The sequence below is a fragment of the Trichomonas vaginalis genome, chromosome VI, assembly GCF_026262505.1.
Source record: "Trichomonas vaginalis G3 chromosome VI, whole genome shotgun sequence".
Classification (NCBI taxonomy): Eukaryota; Parabasalia; order Trichomonadida; family Trichomonadidae; genus Trichomonas; species Trichomonas vaginalis.
Window position 1 is genome coordinate 17,313,602 of NC_067208.1, and position 16,495 is coordinate 17,330,096.

The 16,495-nt window shown below is 32.0% G+C and overlaps 8 protein-coding genes across 8 annotated transcripts; 3 read left to right on the top strand and 5 right to left on the bottom strand.

Annotated features, from left to right (window-relative positions):
- Positions 1–204: 204 nt before the first annotated feature.
- TVAGG3_0881950 (GTPase protein) lies at positions 205–840 on the bottom strand (the record flags this gene model as incomplete). The annotated part of the gene is made up of 1 exon (XM_001321792.2): positions 250–840. One exon carries the CDS (start codon positions 838–840, stop codon positions 250–252), a length of 591 nt encoding a protein of 196 aa, XP_001321827.1.
- A 525-nt stretch (positions 841–1,365) lies between these two features.
- Positions 1,366–1,698, bottom strand: TVAGG3_0881960 (structural constituent of ribosome; the record flags this gene model as incomplete). Its single annotated transcript, XM_001321793.1, has 1 exon — positions 1,366–1,698. The coding sequence occupies one exon, from the start codon at positions 1,696–1,698 to the stop codon at positions 1,366–1,368; it is 333 nt and encodes a 110-aa protein (XP_001321828.1).
- A 403-nt stretch (positions 1,699–2,101) lies between these two features.
- Positions 2,102–3,245, bottom strand: TVAGG3_0881970 (Ankyrin repeat family; the record flags this gene model as incomplete). The annotated part of the gene is made up of 1 exon (XM_001321794.1): positions 2,161–2,484. The coding sequence occupies one exon, from the start codon at positions 2,482–2,484 to the stop codon at positions 2,161–2,163; it is 324 nt and encodes a 107-aa protein (XP_001321829.1).
- Positions 3,246–3,988: 743 nt separating this feature from the next.
- Positions 3,989–6,150, bottom strand: TVAGG3_0881980 (proline-rich extensin signature family; the record flags this gene model as incomplete). The annotated part of the gene is made up of 1 exon (XM_001321796.1): positions 4,009–6,150. The coding sequence occupies one exon, from the start codon at positions 6,148–6,150 to the stop codon at positions 4,009–4,011; it is 2,142 nt and encodes a 713-aa protein (XP_001321831.1).
- Positions 6,151–6,882: 732 nt separating this feature from the next.
- TVAGG3_0881990 (HAD-hyrolase-like family) lies at positions 6,883–8,116 on the top strand (the record flags this gene model as incomplete). Its single annotated transcript, XM_001321797.2, has 1 exon — positions 6,883–7,263. The coding sequence occupies one exon, from the start codon at positions 6,883–6,885 to the stop codon at positions 7,261–7,263; it is 381 nt and encodes a 126-aa protein (XP_001321832.1).
- A 2,026-nt stretch (positions 8,117–10,142) lies between these two features.
- Positions 10,143–11,813, top strand: TVAGG3_0882000 (armadillo (ARM) repeat-containing protein family; the record flags this gene model as incomplete). Its single annotated transcript, XM_001321798.1, has 1 exon — positions 10,143–11,555. One exon carries the CDS (start codon positions 10,143–10,145, stop codon positions 11,553–11,555), a length of 1,413 nt encoding a protein of 470 aa, XP_001321833.1.
- Positions 11,814–12,018: 205 nt separating this feature from the next.
- On the top strand, positions 12,019–15,010 carry TVAGG3_0882010 (uncharacterized protein; the record flags this gene model as incomplete). The annotated part of the gene is made up of 1 exon (XM_001321799.1): positions 12,062–14,950. One exon carries the CDS (start codon positions 12,062–12,064, stop codon positions 14,948–14,950), a length of 2,889 nt encoding a protein of 962 aa, XP_001321834.1.
- A 690-nt stretch (positions 15,011–15,700) lies between these two features.
- On the bottom strand, positions 15,701–16,234 carry TVAGG3_0882020 (uncharacterized protein; the record flags this gene model as incomplete). Its single annotated transcript, XM_001321800.2, has 1 exon — positions 15,701–16,234. One exon carries the CDS (start codon positions 16,232–16,234, stop codon positions 15,701–15,703), a length of 534 nt encoding a protein of 177 aa, XP_001321835.2.
- Between the last annotated feature and the right edge of the window lie 261 nt (positions 16,235–16,495).

The following is a 16,495-nucleotide window of genomic DNA, read 5'->3' on the forward strand; positions in this document are numbered from 1 at the left end:
TGATTCATTGAAATTTTTTCTAAAATATAGAATTTCGGTGGTAGTAAGACAAAAATGAACAATTTGAATGTTAAAATGGAGGTACTGCGCTATTTCAAAGATATGAAAGTAACCTTATAGGCAAAATATAATTATTTGATTAATTATTAGAAAATATCGAACAATTCTAATTGTATTCGATAGTTTAAGTAAAACTATTGAACTGGAAATAGAATAGCCTGTTTATTTACATTAAAACTATAAAAAAAATTAGCAACTGCAATTTCCCTTTGGAGCATCGGGCTTGGCAACGTCAACACTTTGCTTTGTGCGTAGTCTAGATGATGTAGGATTAAACTTCAAGTATTCTTCGCAGGCATCTTCGAATACTTCAGTAACTCCTTTACCAGTAAGCGCACTTGTTTCACGATAGATAGCACCTATTGATTCAGCAAGTTTCTCGCCTTGTTCAGCAGTGACTTTTCTTCCTGGTAAATCAGATTTATTTCCAACTAATACAGTAATGACTCTTCCGTCATTAACTTCGCATATTCTATCATGCCACTCATTAATGGCATCCATTGTTTGCGGTAATGTTAAATCGAACATTAAAATTGCAATTTTTGTATCGCGATAATATTGTGAAGTAAGTGATCTATAAGCTTCTTGACCAGCAGTATCCCAAATAAGAAGATTTACATTGGTTTTACCGACTTTTAGCTTGGCGTTGCAAAACCCAGCTGCAATTGTTGGAGTAGTTGTTCCAGAAAACTCACCAGTAAGAAATCTCAGTGAAACACATGTTTTTCCTACTCCGGATTCTCCAACAACAACTACTTTGAGTGTTAAATCTTGAGACATTGAACAAAATTCTTTGTACCGAAAAACCGTCAAATGTAAATTTGTTAGGAAAAAGTTGTTATTTAGCCAATTCTTTGATAGAATTCGCGGATTTTTAGGATTTGACGAAATCCGAAAACGATGGAAACAATTTACGAAATCTCATTTGAAAATTTTTTTGACACTCGAACTAATTAACTCAATAATATTATTACTTAATATTGTTACAGCACTTACTCATAATTATGCGGTAATCGGATCGAAAAAATCAAACATAACCCTTAAACTTAAAATTCAGCTTCAAAGTATACAAAGCAAGAGGATCGTGGTGGTAAAGTCCATCAAGCTATCGATAGTTCTTTAAATTAGAAGATAAATCAATATACTTTTTCAAATTAATTGAATAAAAAAGTTATATGAGAGTATTATTTTCTAAATTAAGAAACCATCATGAAGATAAAATAAATTTTTACAACTCTATTGATTTGTAACGCCGTTGATAGTCTTTTTTTGGGATATTAAAAACTATTTGAAAAAATATAATACTTACTGATCAACAACCTTTGTTGTTTGAAGGCCATTGAAGGAAGCAACGTTCTTGTAGGATGCAATTGTAACCATCTTTTCAGCATCTTCCTCGTCAGCCTTGCGCTCGAAAACGACACGAACGCGTGTTGGTGGGCAGTTCTTGCCATGGATCCAGATGCGGGAGTTAAGTTCTGGGTCGATTTTAACGACTTCTGTGTGCATCATTTTCTTGGCTGCAGCTGTGATGAATTTGATAGCTCTCTCAGCACGGAATCTGCGTGTTGTTCCGTGGACAGCCTTTTGAAGGTGAATTGTTGTTTCAAGCTTTGCTGGAGCGAGTTCCTTTGGCATAATACAATGATGGTCCAAATCTAACCGCCAACAATTTCATACTTTAGATCTCTGCTGATATCATGATACCTAAATGCTATATTATATAAAAAATCTAATTACTTGCTCAAATTCCGTAAAATTACAATTGTGCATACAAATTCATCCAAGCTTTGACGAACAAGCAAACTATTTGGCGACGGCTTAAGTATTAAGCCTATACTTTGCAACTGTGGAAGCGAAATTATTGATTTTCATTCATTGATCTTTCATTACTTTCAATGACATAACGAATACTTGTGTTGATGGTTTGTTTTTAACCTTTTCCTGCCCGTTGCTTTGTTTCAATAATATTATGAATGTAAAACTCCGGAAGAAATTTAGATATCAAAAAAAATGAGTGATTACAAAATAAATGGTAAGTATTTATAAATAGTATAATATATATTACTGAAATCACAAAGAAAACTATATAAAACAAAGTTATGTTGCTCCAAGATTTCGAAGAATTGTCTTAATATCGTTATTATTGGTACTTCTAAGTGGTGTTTTGCCTTTATTGTTCTTTTCATTAAGTTTAATACCTTTAACTGTAACAAGGAACTTCACAACTTCAACTCTACAGTGGTCACAAGCTTTATGGAGTGCTGTATCGCCACCAATATTCTTGGCATTAATATCAAGTCCTGGGAGTGTGCAAAGGTACTCAACTACAGGAAGACGATCCCAATAACAAGCATGATGTAATGCTGTCCATTTGTTAATTGTATTTGTGCAAGCAATATCAGCACCACATTCTGCAAGCATTTTTACAAGCGGTAGATTGCCTTTTGAAGCTGCATATAAAAACATATTAAACCTCGTCTTATTTCATGATATCTATTCTCGATTGCATATTTCATTGATATTTTATCACCTTCGTCTGCAATATTCCTTAAAATGTCATAAACTTTGTAGAAATCTTCTTCTTTGACGTATTCATGTGTTCTTTCGAACTCATCACGTATTGGAGCGTATTGTTTTAAGTTTTCGATGTGAATTGTGTTAGTAGGAGTCGGTGAATTGATAGATGCCTCTTTTAACATTTCAATTTGCTGCTTTAAATCTTCAATAGTGGCTGCCTGTTGAGCGATTTCAACATTTGCTGTTGAAATTGATTTTCTGCTTAAAAGATTTGGATTCTTTCCCTTCATGTCGTTAATTTCTTTTCGTAGATGAATTAATTCTTCATCTTTTGTTTTTATTGTATCTAACATCTCCTTAACTGAAGATTGAAGAGCTCGAATAACAGGTGCCTTTAAGAAATTACTCAAAACGTCACATAGAGCCAAAGCTTGGTCAAAATCATGACCAAGTTCGACTTTGACGTATTGGAAGATTTTGAAGGAGTCTATTGGATCATATTTAAAATATGAGTCTTCAAAAAGGTTCCTTGCTTGTGATACATTTAATGTTGCAAGTTCCAAAATCTTGCATGTGTCCTGTATGTTGTATGACTCAACAAATGTATGATTTTCTAGTTGGTTCCCTATATCATTAGCTACCTGTCGATAGTTGATAGTCATTTGTAAAATTGATTGAAAACTCTGCTTTTACGAAAAAAAACGTTCCAAGACGATAAAAGGTACATTGAATTCCAAAAACAATTATAGTTTCAATTCACATTTATTTTTATTTTGCATCTGCGAAATCAACTTAATGATAAAAATAAATAAATTGAACGTGCATTGAAAAAATTGCTCAATTTTTCAAACAACTCATAATCGTTGTCGATTATTCGAATTTTGATATATTAATATTGCAGTACAGAGTTAAATCTATTTTAAATTCGGTTTTTAAAAAAAGTAAACTTTTGCGGTTTGAGTGATAAAATTGCGATTTCGGTGTTAATAAATCAACATTATCATCGAGCTATTTGAAATATTTAAGTTATATGATTTTTGGAAAGCTCCCGCAATATTTGATCAGCAATTTGAAAAAAGTTGAAATCTAGAAAATAAATTTCATTATGCATTAAGAACTCATAAAGCATACATAATTTTGCCAAATCGCCCTTGTCATCCAATTCATAATATTCAAAGTTGCTTGACTATAATCCTGTTTAAATAAGACGATTATTTAATAAGCCTATATGTATTACAGCTTGTCTTAAGGATAATTTTTAAAAGAAATTGTTAATTCGTAAAAAAGATATATTTATCTTTTATAATTGATATCAGTTGATATAAAACTTTCGTATTTTTGACTAAATTATATATTTCTTATCAAACAGTTCCCACAAAAACAGTTCTAATTTCATAAAAAAAAATACAAAAAATATAATCTTTATTCTTAATAGTAATTGGAGGTTCTAAGTGCACGATTAATTGGAACAGAATCAGATACATGCTTTGTCTTTCCATTTCCTATTTTAATCAAATAATCTATCTTAACACTTTTTGGATTGAATTCAACAACAGATCCATTATGCCATTCACCTTTGTTGTCAAAGAAACCTGCTTTTTGTCCTTTCTCACTTGGCCTAATTATCTGAATCTGATGGAGTTTGATTGGTCCGTAATTTGTAGAATTAGAAAGTGGCATTTCGAATGTTGTATCGACAATTTGATATGATATAATCACATCATTTTCTATATTATTAATAAGAATGTTCTTTCCAATATATGGCACAGCAGCGATAACTCCTTTATAAACTTTTTCGTGGTTGAAAACTGTTTCAGCTGTTCCCTTTTTCTCTATATCATAAATATATTCGCGTTTTGTCAACTCCTTCTTCTCAGGTTGATCGAAATTGATTGAAGATAATACACTGCTTGTGCTTGTTGTCGGAGGACTTTTAGATCTCGATGAATACTCTCTATCATTTGAATATTTCCTATCATATGAATAGTCTCTGTCGTGTGGATGTGAATAGTCTCTATCATATGGTCTTTCATGTCTACGGTAGGAATCGTGATTGTAATCGTATTCTTCGTCATCGGAATAACTCCTTCTCGATCTGTGATGATGATGGTGGTGTCTGTCATCATAATCATCATCGTATCGGCGTGAAGAAGAATAATCGTTGTATCTTGGTGGCGGACGAGGAGAATCGTCATTTCTACTGTATGATCTCGGTGGAAATTCTTCATCTCTACGCGGCGGTGGTGGCGGCGGCGGAGGTGGACTGCGTCTGTAATCTGAATATCTTGAATCTGGTCTCGGGGGTGGGCGATCATATCCCGGTGGTGGAGGTGGAGGATAGTTCGAATCATCTGGTCGTGGATACGAATTCTGGGGAGGAGGAGGTCCGGAATGGCGTGAATTTCCATTGTAATTCATTGGTGGGCCAAAATCATTATAGTTGTCTCTGGGATCTCTAAACCGACGATCTGGATAATCTGGTTCACTCGGATTAGGAGCAGACGACATTCTTTGCATTGGTGGATGCGGCGGGCCAGAAGATGGAGGATAATTTGGTGGATTTCGTTGCATGTATCCTGGGCCTGAATTTGGATTGAAAATAGGATTAGGGCCACGATTATTATTTGGATATTGATTTTGAGGATTGTTTGGACCCATATTGTAATTAGGACCTGAATTTTGCATGGAATTTGGAGGTGGAATGTAATTCTGGTTCGAATTTTGTCTTGAATTTGTATTTGGAGAATTCTGTCCAGGAGCGCTTGTATTTGCAACAACTGTTCCTTCCATAGTTTTCACAAATTTCCATCTGGTTCCATAATCACTCAGCGGCAGTAACTCTGGGCGATCATTTTCGGTTAAAATGCAAACATCACCTGATTTCATAACAAAAAGTACATGATATTCTTGTGTATTTTGCATTTTAACCATACCAACGGAATATTTTTGGCTATTTGCTGTAAAATCGTAGATATTATATGAATCATACCAATCGTACCCTTGATTTGAAAAGCAAAACACTTTTCCATCATATGGGTGTAATGCTGTAGCTCGTATGAATGTTTCCTTTGAATATATTAACAAATTATCTCCTGGAATTATTCTTTTCTCATTAACATCATAGCAGATTAACTTATCGGTTGCGATTTGGAATTCATCGTCACTATTTAATTCTTCATGATGTTGATTGATAGTATAAATTTGTGGTTTGTTATCGATTGAAATAAAAACGCCAACAGAGTTTGTTTTAGGAACATAAATTAGATCTCCAATTTTTGGTCGTAGCGTTAAATTTAGCACTGGTCGGGGCATTTTAGTATTATCCATTGCTTGTGTGTATGGATCTGTTTCTGTTAACACGGTTTTATATTCTCTATAGCAACTATATTCAGGATATTTTGGAATTTCATCTTCTGGAATGAAAGTGAAATCATCCCTATTTCCAGAATGATAAGCATCCAAATATTGAAACTGGAGTCTTCCTTCTGGGTCTAAACTGACTATCTTTGCATACTTATCTTTATTCAATCGTATGAAATCGCCTTCTTTAAAAACAACATTACTGCTCATTGTCACTTTTATAGCTTTGAGGATTCTATTTGAAGTCAATCAAGCCTCTCAATTACGCTTCAGTTTACATAATTATGTTTTTTGCACATTTTATGGTATATTCTATAAATAACACATCACCAAATCAAATCAAGAGAATTGAAGATTTCAAGCAAAGAAATCAAATATAATCCAAGTAATAAGTATCACGTATTTACTGGATAATAATTCAAATTACAAGTATATTTTAAATATAATAAACTAGAAGTGTTCATTTGATTATCAAATTGTTCCAAATGAAATTGCTAACAAATTAATTTTGATCCTAATATATCTATTCGATCCATATTGTTATCATATCCAATAATTTGTAGAATTATATAATCAGTTATTGATTGGTTGATCTCATCAACAATTTATAATCATTCGATGGAATCTTGTAGTTTCCATTAAAGTTGGTCATCAATCTGGCATAATCATATGTTAATTCCAGATTAATAGTTAAAAATAAATTGGAATTCTATGAGCTTAAAGTAATTTTCCAAGAAAACGCGACTTTCCATGAAAACTGCTTGTATATGGTATATATTAACTTGATAAATCCTCCATGCTCTCTTTATTTGAATTTTTGAATAGGTGACTGGAATTTTCAAAATTTTAAAATTTAAAATAAACATCTGAATCTTATGCACTTGCCAAAATTCTTTCTATCGTAATTTCTCTCAAATTGAGATAAACCCATCAGAAAATAAAATGAGCAAAGTTTTCATCTCATTTGACGTTGATGGAACTGTTGTCAACTTTACGACAAGCGTAAATGTTCACAAACAAGCATTTTCTAATGCTGTTGAGGAGGTAATTGCTCCTGTCGGCGATATTGAAGAGTTTTTAGGATATTCATTAGCTGGTTGGATGGACAAAAAGATCATCCATCATATTGTTGAGAAGCTTGGCCGCGAACCAACCGAAGAAATAATAAATGAAATAGGAAAGCGCACAGAACAAAACTTTATCAAAATGTTTACAGTCATTCCAGAGGTTCCAAAAGGAATTAAGCAAATCCTTAGTGAATTAAGTAAGATGCCAAATGTTACCATCGGACTTGCAAGTGGAAATTTGCAAGAGATTGCTTAGAAGAAACTTTCAAATGCAGGATTAATAGAATACTTCCCAGACAGAATCGGAGGATTTGGCGGATTTGTATGGGAAAGAGTAGAAGCACTCAAACTTGCACGTGAAAACGCAGAAAAATTACGTGGATACAAATTTGATAAATGGTTCCATGTTGGAGATATGCCGAATGATGTTGATGCTGCACTCGCTGCAGGCGCAACAGCAGTAGCTGTTAAAACAGGACATCCTGGCGACCATCCTTATCCATCACCTTCCTACATATTCAATAACCTCGAAGAAGGCCATGATGAATTCATGAAACTTATTCAATAAGAAATTTACAATTTTATTACTAAATTATCTTATATTGATTCTATAATTGTAAATTGCTATAATTAATGGATAAAAAGGGCAGCTTTAAATAAAATTATAATTAAACAGATGATGTATATAATGAATTAAAAAAATTTACAAAAAATAAGATACCCTAAAAATCCGACAATTGAAAAATTTTCATGACCCCCTCCCCAGGGTTCAAAAATAGCATATTTTTCACCCTAGAAACATGATGAGCAGATATTCAAAAACTAATATCAGCACAATGATGCTGCATGCCTAGATAGTATATTATACAAATATGGGTCAAATCTGAGAGGGTCGATCATGATTATATAACATATTTAGAATTTCATTATCTCATCATCAGAGCTATATCTCTCTGTCAAAACTTGCCATTCATATATATGTACATGTTACTTTATATTCATGATACCAAAATAGAAAAAGCTTTTTTCACTTAAATCTGATAGCAACGTAAATAAGACTCATTGTTGAAATACTGATATTTTCTTATTTGACCTATACAGAAACTTTTAATATAGATTTTATAGAATACTACCAAAATTAGATATAATATTTAATAAAAGTTTTATGTTTAAATTTCCAATGCAATCATCTTGTATAGACCATCAATATAAATATTTGATGCTCTAATATATGAGATATAAAGTGATGCAGAATGAATTTGCAAGATTAACATATTTCCTTGCAGTCCTTAAATTGGAGTATGGATTGAATATGGTAGATGCATTTATGTTAGTGTAATTAAGAGAAATGAGTATAACGTGTAATTATAAAACAATTTAAAAATGAATGAAGAAAATATTAGGCATTATGCACTCCTGTCGGTCTGCATGTGTCATTCTGGGAGACATTGCCTATGCATGTCTCCCAGAATGGCAGACTCTTCCGCATTCATAACTTGAATGCGGAAGTTTGACCGACAAGAGTGCATTGTGCACTCCTGTCGGTCTGCATGTGTCATTCTGGGAGACATTGCCTATGCATGTCTCCCAGAATGGCAGACTCTTCCGCATTCATAACTTGAATGCGGAAGTTTGACCGACAAGAGTGCATGATGCACTCCATTTTGTCCTATCCTCTAACTAACAAAAACCAACCCTTACATAAAATTTGTAAATTCTGATTTTCACTTAATAATATTTATTTTTAATTTTTTGTGCTTTATATAACTTATTTTTTCTACTACACTATTTTACAGACTCTACATAGCTATCCCCACATATAAACCTGTGGCAATAACACATATATACTCCCTTCATATTCTGATCTCATGACATATTATCGCAAAAACTATAATTATACAACACACCTCATAAAGTCTCATTTTACCCCTATCTAAGCGTTCAAAACTTATTTTCCCCGCGTAATCTGATTCTTCTGGCTCCGCTGATTCGATTTCTGCTGTCAGATCGTGAAAATATGCATCACATAATGAGATAAACCCAAATTACTTAACTTAATATTTTACTTAAAATTTCTCTTCAAGTTCATACTTCATCTTTTTTTGAAAATTCGATTTTTTCAAAAAAATATATGAATTCAAAAGTGCAGATTATATCTAGTCATTACCCAACATTGATTTTGTATTTTAGTTTTTGAGATAATCATTTTATTATACGTATTATTCAGAAAATTAAATATATTTGTGAGGGAAAACGGAAGATATAATAAATATTTCCATAGCGAGGAATAGGAAATTTTAAGTAAAATATTAAGTTAAGTAATTTGGGTTTATCTCATTATGTGATGCATATTTTCACGATCTGACAGCAGAAATCGAATCAGCGGAGCCAGAAGAATCAGATTACGCGGGGAAAATAAGTTTTGAACGCTTAGATAGGGGTAAAATGAGACTTTATGAGGTGTGTTGTATAATTATAGTTTTTGCGATAATATGTCATGAGATCAGAATATGAAGGGAGTATATATGTGTTATTGCCACAGGTTTATATGTGGGGATAGCTATGTAGAGTCTGTAAAATAGTGTAGTAGAAAAAATAAGTTATATAAAGCACAAAAAATTAAAAATAAATATTATTAAGTGAAAATCAGAATTTACAAATTTTATGTAAGGGTTGGTTTTTGTTAGTTAGAGGATAGGACAAAATGGAGTGCATCATGCACTCTTGTCGGTCAAACTTCCGCATTCAAGTTATGAATGCGGAAGAGTCTGCCATTCTGGGAGACATGCATAGGCAATGTCTCCCAGAATGACACATGCAGACCGACAGGAGTGCACAATGCACTCTTGTCGGTCAAACTTCCGCATTCAAGTTATGAATGCGGAAGAGTCTGCCATTCTGGGAGACATTGCCTATGGTATAACTTCTATTTCTGCTTTCTGGGTATTGTTTTTTGTTGTGATGCTTTTCTTCTCTTGCCTTTTATGTCCTGGAGCAATGATGAACATTTCAAAATTTGAGAAAATTTTTGTGTCATACACTATTGGAAATTGATGGTATATCTAGCAACATCATCCTAAATATCTTATAAATTTTAATTTATTTTTCATTTATTTTTTAGTTTTTGGATATCTGATGAATGAATATAAGGAAGATGAAGATACAGGTATTCCAAATCTTCCAAAAAATGACAAGATTTTCCATTTAAAAGACGTCAACTACAATCTCTATACGAATCCACAAGAAATTAAAGAAGGATTTTTTGAATTTTCAATAAATTTTAGCAATATCTTTGATTTTGATGGAACATTTTACATCCTTCTTTTGAAGGATCGAGAAGATCAAAGTGCAGCTATCAAAGACTTGTCTTTTTTTACAGATAATATTGGTATCATTACTTTTCAGAATTTCTTAGAAGCTGATATTTTTAAGTACATAGTAGCGATGTTTACGCAAACAGAAGGCTTTGAATTAGAATTCGGACACATTTTTTTAAATCTATCAAAAAATAAGAATCCGCCAACATTAGAACCTTTCGTTACTGATCTGTGTAACATAATTTTGAATCTAAATGAAATGTTTTTACCTGAATATATTTATGCAATAAATAACTATTTTCAAGACGATGTTCAATTCAGAATAGTAATTCATAATCTTCTTACAGTCTTTGTGGCTGAAAAATTAGCACAAAAACCTACACCATCATATGTTAATCAAATTTTAACTTATTTTCAGAATTTATTTTACTTCAGCTTTGTTGAAGTTGATGTAGATGAAAACGAAACTCCTCTTTTGATAAATTTTGAAGACCAAATTGTTCATTTAGTTGCAGATTATGTGACCGAAAGAATTAAATGCGAAAGTTCAGATTTATATCCACCAATTCTTGCAATTCTAGCTCACAAAGGTGAAATCGCTGAATATTTGATATCAATTGGAATAGAAAGTCAAATTTTAGATTTATTATCAAATCATGATTCTCGAATCTCAGAAAATATATATTTGTTAGCTGAAAAACTGATAAAATGGAGGATTGAGAATCATCAAACTTCGAGAATCGTAATCAATGAAAAATTTTATATGATAATGCAAAAAGACATATTAGGAGAGAAACAGGATATTTACATTCCAACTATATGCAATATCATATATGATTTGATCGTTGAATATGGAGATATTCTCTATGATTATCTAATTGAACCTTTTGTTCAAATGTTGAATACGGTATCTTATCAAGGATTGATTCCAATACTTTATGTTTTATGCGAATATATCATTATTGCCCCTCTTGATTACAGATTAAAAGTTTGCACCCCAGATTTCTTTGATCGCCTCAGTTCCTCAATAGACGAGGCTATGCCAACGTCTGTTGAAAAGATTTCGTCAATGATCTTGGCTTTAATTGAAGATCCAAATGATACCGAAAGGCCATTTGATGATATTATAAAAGAATCAGGGATATATGAAGAAATATCTGACTATTTTGAAAGTAGTGACGAAGAACTTCCGATTACATCTCATTTACTTGATATTTTGGTAATCGAATAATATATCTACTTTTTGTTTCATTTTGAATGAATTTTTATTACCATTACTCATATATAAAGTGTTTGTTTACATCTAAGAAAGTATCATTAAGTATTTTTCACAAAGCACAAATTTTAAAATAACTATGCTAAAATGGATCAAATTCTATGTCTTGTTTTGTTATGTTTGATTACATTTATCTCTAGGTACGATTATTTTATTTCATCGCATTTATTCAAATTTATGAAGAAATCATTAATCAATGAGGTCAATATTTAGGAGTATAAAAACATCACGTTCATGGTGTTATTTCCAAATTATATTAGCTTATTAATTGGAATGTTTTAATACAAACTTATAAGAATAGCTATTACTTCCTTCAAGAACTGACCGCATTGATTGCCAGGCTCGAGTGAATGTCGCAGCATGAAAGTATGGGATATGAGAGTCACCTAGATTTTGACACACAGATTAGAAATTATTTTGACAAAAAACGAGAAAAGTGACATCTCATGCAGCGGATTAATATGGATCTCATGGATAATGATGATTATGAGGAAGATGAAGAGCTGCAAAAGATAGCAGACAGTAACAATGAAGCAAATGTCGAATACTTTAAGCAAGAACTCCTTGGAGTTCAAAAACGAATTAATAAAAATCGAGAAAAGTTAGCATATTTACGTAAAGTATATCAGCAATTTGCAATGCTTATCAATAAAACAGTTTGCGATAACTATGGACCGCCAATTGTTCATCAAAAAGTTGAAAAGCCGCTATCGCTTCCAATTCCTGAAATAGATACGAAAACAAGTAATGAGCTCATTCACCTACTTACCAAAATGGAATCTGTATCACCATCTGATGTACAAAAGTTTTTAAATAATTCTTCTGTTGTAGAAAAGCTTATTTTTGGCAATCAAACTATTTTTGATGATCAACTACAAAATGCAATACTTCGTACGTCTCCAGATATTAGAATGGCGTTTTTCAGTTCAATTCTCACAAAATTATTACGTTGTAATAAATTTTTAGAAGGATTACTACCAATCTTATCAAAACTTTCTTTGAACAGTGTACTCCAACGTCAATTATCTGACCCTTACGCCGATTTCAAAGATTTTTTGACGTTTTTTGAAGAATCCAGAAGGAAAATTGGTGAAACACTAGGCTTCAAAGACATCGTTATACTATTTAATACAGGAGACGGCGACTTATTATATCAAACTTCCGATCGAAATAATTTATTACAAATAAACAACACTTTAGTTGGCCATCTCCTTCACTGTGAAGGCCCTATAGTTACTTCTCAACCCCTAGAGAGCGATAAGATCCAAAGGAGTGAGGAAAGGTGCTTTTTTAAGGATGACAGAGCTTGTTTATCAATGAGGTTTTCTTTTGGCGACAATATCGAGGACGGATTAGTTTTACTTTTCAATGATCAGTTCACCGAATCAGATATGGCCATTATGCAGATAGTTATACAGTATACAACCCCTGCTTTGCATACTTTTGGAACAATTTTTAATACGTTGACTCCTTCAATGATGTCGAAGATCTTACTTGATATATCATCATTGTATGAAGCTAAAGATATCATTAAATCAATAGAACAAGTTGTTCAGTCAACATTAAATTCTGTCAAAACAAAAGTAATGACTTTAAAGAGATCTGAAGAGTTCCCTAATGTTCCTATACTTCCACAAGACAAATCATTGATAAGAGCGGCCGCAGAAAAGGGAGGTTCCACTTTAATCAGATTGCCAAGATTACAAAAAGGTTTTGTTAAAGAAATCGATGATGATACATCTCTTAGTATTATAACTGTTCTACATATCATTAAAATACCATTTAAAGACCTCTTTGTCATAAGTTACAACGCAAATGATTCGAATTCTTACAAAATTCAAGTCAGATCGATGGTTGAGCACTTGATAAATGCTACACCATATCCTATTGAAGAATTTCTTAAGAGAAGAGCTGTAGAACAGAATTATAACTTAGATTCAACTCAAAAAGATTTAATGGAGAACTTTTTAACGAGAATACCACGTTTAGTGCAAGCCGTACAAGATTCCAAACTTATAGAAGTTGTTGCCGAAGAAACAGGCATAAAAGGAATGAAAGTTGAAGTGATTTCATTGATTGAAGAAAATAATTATTATGTTTTCCCTTCAAATGTAATGAGTGAGTATCCAGAAGAGATATCAGGTATAGCAGAACCAACTCACATGCAAATTGATGAGCAAAATGAGATTTTTGTCATTCCATCAACTTCAACTACTTCATATTGCGTTTTTAGCGGTATTTCGGACTACAGCTCTATTGACGAACGATTATTGGTGTATTTGGGTAACGCTACGATCGTTTTATTCCCTTGGGCTTTGATGGAAATTCAATTTAATGATATGATACATAGACAAACATATCTTAGAGGGTCAATGAGAATTTCTATTGACTCTATATCAGATTTAATTGACTATAACCTCATTTACAAGGAGTATTCTCCTCCAATTTCTGAAAAAGATTTTAAATCCGAAAAACCATTCCATATTTTGATAGAAACGAAGCGAGGAATCGAAGCATCAATCGAATGCGATGAAGTTATTGAAGATGATATCTCAAAAAGTGTTCTTGAATCGTACAAAGATTATTTATCTTTCGCATTATCATCAAGGAGCTCAGTAAGAGAAGTTCCATCGGAGGTGTTCAATAGTATAATTGATTATGTCCAAATTTTCAAGTGTGATAATACAAAATTGATGAATTGGATAAAAATAATTTTATCTTTCTTCAAAACTAACAATTATGACATCAATGTTAACCTCAAAATGATGAAATTTGTTAAATCCATTTTATCCAAGCTTTCTGTCTACAACTGGTTCTCAGATGATGATAAATCTGTTATTATGATTTTATTGTTCTTGAATGGACTTGAAAACTTTTGGAGAATCAAGGCAGATGATTACCTAATAGATTTATGCTCAAATTCAAGTTTTTATGGAGCTCCTTACGTTGCTGCAGTTTTTAATTCTAATTTCGGAATTGGAAATGGATTAAGCATTGATCGTGCAAAGCATATCGCTCGTCTATTTTCCTATTACTCAATTGGCCCGAAAATGGAACAAGAACTTGAAGTTATTGCAAGAGTTAGATTTATTTCGGATAAGGGCTGGGAAAAGTCAGATGAAGCAAAGGTATTCGTTGGAAAGTCTCTTAGTATCCTTAGTCGTGCAGAACCTTGGTTAGTTTCGCCTTTCGATCCTTCAGCTTTTGCAAACCCGAAAAGAGAGTTGATTTATCTTGAAAGAGTTCTTTTACCACTGTTTTCATACTACAGCATGAAGAATGAGTTCATGATGGGCGATATGAGAACAATTCGAAGTAATATTCGCCAGATTCGACTTCAGCCTAAGTAATTTATATGTTTTTATTGTATGTAATTATATTATAAATGTTTGTATTTATCTATTCTGTTTAATTTCAACAAATTTTTCAATTTGATTCGAAAAAATATAGCTATTGTAAATAACATAGCAATATTCTCCTTAACCATATCATAGATATTGTTCTTTTAGGGTTATCAAATGTAGAATTGATTGGGAATAGAGAGTTTTAGAAGTTGATGATTTTTGAATTAAAAATAATCGTTTAAAAACCAAGTCTAATGGACAAACTCTCTCCTGATAATCAAATAATTCTTTTTGAAGCTATCCGTCGCTATTACCCACAGTCAGAAAATAAAGAAATCGTATTATCTATGATTTTCCAGTGGTATAACGAACATGCAACACAATTCCTTCCTGCAAAGGAGTTAAGAGCTATTTGCATGGATTATTATGACTTTAACAAACAAGTTACCCAGCCAAATGCCAACCACGTTTTTAGTTTTAAGACGTTTTAAATTTCAAGTATGTCTATTCACCAAAATCATATACATCACCTATCTCTACAATTTTAATCACAATCTTAATCGATTGTCTTATTATACAAAATTGGAATAAATATGTTTGTTTATATATTTACTGTTTTTTTATTCTCTTAGTATGCTAAGATATGTAATGAATGTTAGTGTTAGTTGTGTAAACGTTATTAATATGTAATAATATTAATTCATTAAGTTTTTGTAAAAAGTAATGAATGGTAAAACAACAAACAAAATTTTTTACTTATAGCTGAGCTTTCTTCCGATTCTCATCTATCTTACTCCACAAATCATTCTGATTTTGGGTCAAATCATCCATATTGTAAGAGAAGAAACATGTAGAATCGATAGTTCCATATGCGATCATACCGCTAATTTGATTTTGGTTTGCCGAAGAAATTGTTATTGGTGCTATCGATTTATAAAGTGTAAGTGCTGCTGCTGGATCTTCAGTTGAATTTTTAGTCTCTTCTTGTTTCTGAACGATACTCTCTAATTCTTCAACGCGATTCTTTAAAAATTGCCTTTTCTTGATTAATTCTTCTTTTGCTTGTTTTAACTTTTCTATTTCGAGTTTCTGCGAATTTGAACTAATTTTGTCACTATTTTTGAGTTTTTCTTCTTCTTCTCGAAGAGATTGGATTTTCATCTGAAGTTCTTTTGTCTTTTTCGTATTTTCATCTTGCAAATTATAAATATGAGCGTCCATCTCAACTTTCTTATCCTTGATTTTCTCGCATAAGTCTCTTAATGTTGGCGAAACTTCGCCCCCAAACATTTTTTAAACGTACACTTTCTGCTCAAATCATAGAATTTGTATGAATAATAAACATTTAGAAACTAGATGATTTAAATTAGTGAAAAGGATCTATTTAAGAACGAAATCTCGTATAATATTAAAAAATGAGAGAATTGAAGAATAATAATCGACTTAAATTGAGCGATTTCACTTAGCTTTCAAGCAAAAATGGTTTTGAATGAAAAATAAAACATTTTCTATTTCAAAAAAAATCAAGTTTTTGGTTTTCTATTATTAAAA